This window comes from Montipora foliosa, chromosome 5, assembly GCF_036669935.1.
Source record: "Montipora foliosa isolate CH-2021 chromosome 5, ASM3666993v2, whole genome shotgun sequence".
Lineage (NCBI taxonomy): Eukaryota > Metazoa > Cnidaria > Anthozoa > Scleractinia > Acroporidae > Montipora > Montipora foliosa.
Window position 1 is genome coordinate 25,882,694 of NC_090873.1, and position 2,500 is coordinate 25,885,193.

The 2,500-nt window shown below is 42.4% G+C and overlaps 1 protein-coding gene across 2 annotated transcripts in view; it reads right to left on the bottom strand.

The window, feature by feature from the left end:
* Positions 1 to 2,500, bottom strand: part of LOC138003808 (probable E3 ubiquitin-protein ligase HERC4) — a 52,428-nt gene that overhangs the window by 17,582 nt on the left and 32,346 nt on the right. For both annotated transcript variants that reach the window (XM_068850057.1, XM_068850056.1), the window contains one exon: positions 1,211 to 1,258. In XM_068850057.1, coding sequence (XP_068706158.1) covers positions 1,211 to 1,258 — 48 coding nt within the window. The remainder of the gene's footprint in view (positions 1 to 1,210; positions 1,259 to 2,500) is intronic.

A 2,500-nucleotide genomic window follows, 5' to 3' on the forward strand; every position in this document is an offset into this window, starting at 1 on the left:
TTATGAAGCAATCTTGACTCCAAATTGTGCAAACAAACCGTGTCATGTACAGTAAGTAAATAAAGCCGTTTGATACACAGGTATTCAAAACATGCATTCGCTTAACTTGCGATTTTATCAGCATCTCCTCCTGTTGATATATATGTCCTTTGTCTCATTTAGGGAACCAATATGCATCGGCTTTCATTGCCATTTGTAAGAACCCGCTATTTAGCTTTCAAAACATCAGGGAAGTTTTTGCCAAAGTACTTTCAACCACATGGTCACAGAGCTCGACAACGGAATCGCTAATTTCACTCTTTCCAGATATTCAAACTCGATTCTGGACAAGTTATGAGATGTTTCAGATGGCATCTCTCCATTTATACAAATAAAATCAAGTTGCACCGTCCACGTCATTGTAAGAACCAAAGGCAGCAACTGTCTTCGTACACTTATGGCGGATGAGTGTCGAGGACTTCGCGAGAGCTCCGCGCAATCATGATAACATTTTCACTTCCGGCGTTTCAACAGCCAATCAGATTACGAGTTTGGTCGGCCAAAATTTGGCCGACCGTCCGGAATTCTTGAGAGACTTTTGGTCAGGCCCAATTTTAGCGAACGACGACATAAGAGAACATATGGGCGAAGCTAAAAATGGGCCTGATCGCAGGTATCATATGGGATGACTTTCCTCCCCTCCCCCGAGGGGCATTGCCAAGACTTAATCGGCAAAGTTATGTAAATGGCTGGCCAAAACATTTCAAACAACTCTGACAATACCACTGAGGTGAAAAACACATGTATTTTTAACTTTTTGCTGTTGGGATTAAATAATAGATTGTTCACCTGACCATAGTTTAATTGGGAAAATTATAAATCAGTGGAATATGGACTAAACGATTAAAACAAGGTTCAAAAATTTCAGTTCACAGGCAATTAAAAACAACTTGTTCATTCGGAGACTCTTATGATTTTTCGGCAAATCAAACTCTATCTGGCTGTAAAGTGAACTCGAAATTTCTCATACTGCAAACGGTTTCGTGTTGGCGAGCAGTATTTGAATTTTCCGTTCATTCTTCAAACAGCTCGCCTCCGTTTATTTCCCAGCAAAACAGTCGCATCTGTCTTCAGCCCATCTATATGATTCTATGATATAATATAACGATTTATGCCTGTGTCACCAGCAATACACAAACAATGAAAGTAAACAACTGAATAGAAGACGTACTTGGCTACTGCTGGTTTGAAGCCCCTGAAGTCATCAAGGGTTGGCTTTCTGAAAGAAAGTAACACATCGTTTTAAAGGTTCTCATTAAGGCCCTAGTCAGAATAATGAGGTCTGATACACATCCAACACCAAAACTGACGAGGCGAGCGACGTTTTCAAGTAAGACAGCTTCTACACTGAAGGCTTGACATCACTCTAGAGTACGAGGAAGTGCACCTGAAACTCCGTGGAATAGTTTTAAACCGACCTGACACGAACCCTAACCGCCCTGCGCTCAGTCCGTACTACCACGACCTCGGCCCAAAATAGAGCGTTTTCATTCACGTGACAAAAATAAATGTTCAATTCCCAGAGGATTAGTTTGGAACACCAACATGGCTGCCGTGACCTCATGTGAAAACGCTCTATTAGGGAGCTTAGGCAAGGGTAAAGACTTGTTTCCATTTCTCAAAGTGCCCTTGGACGTGAGGGGCCTGGAACAACAAAACTGAAACAACCCAAATCCATACAAAAATGCTAACCTTAAGCCTAAAAATTATCTAAAGCATATTGTTTAGGCCTAAGGTTAGCATTTTTGTAAAGGTTTGGGTTGTTTCAGCTATTGTACCCTTCACCCCCTACCGCCACCCCAGGCCCCTCACTTCCAAGGGCACTTTGAGATATGGAAACATGTCTTTACCTTACGCAAGGACGACGACGACGGCTACGAGAACGTCGCATAACAATAGGTTTAATTAGCAAAAACAATAGTTCTGCACGCCCTGCACGTGCGTTTTACATTTTGATACATTTCTTTGCCGTTCTCGTCTTGACAACGACGTGAAATGATCAAATTTGAGGTCATGTGGAGGACGAGAGCACTTGACGATGAATTTTCAATTTTCTCTCTAAATATCCACACCGTTCTCATCAATTTCATTCTTGTGTGCTCGCATTTTTCAAGCCGAGCGCGCGACTAATATTTTTGGTCAAGGTTCTCGTAGCCGTCGTCCTCCCTGCTTAAGGTCCCTATTAACAACTTACGAACCGAGCGCAAGGGCAGTACTGGGGAATATGGGCCCGAGGTCGTGGCTGTACGGACCGAGCGCAGCAAAAACGACCGAGGGCTAATATTCCCCTTTATTATATGGTTCAGCTCATCGCCACTAATCGCCGTTCGCAAGCAAAATGTCAGTTAGTACAAACCAGTTACATTAAACGAAATAAATTGTTCTTGTTTGCAATATAATAAACATCTTATTAACCGAGCTTAGTCAGTCTGTATGGGAGAATCTTGACCTCGGTAGTGTG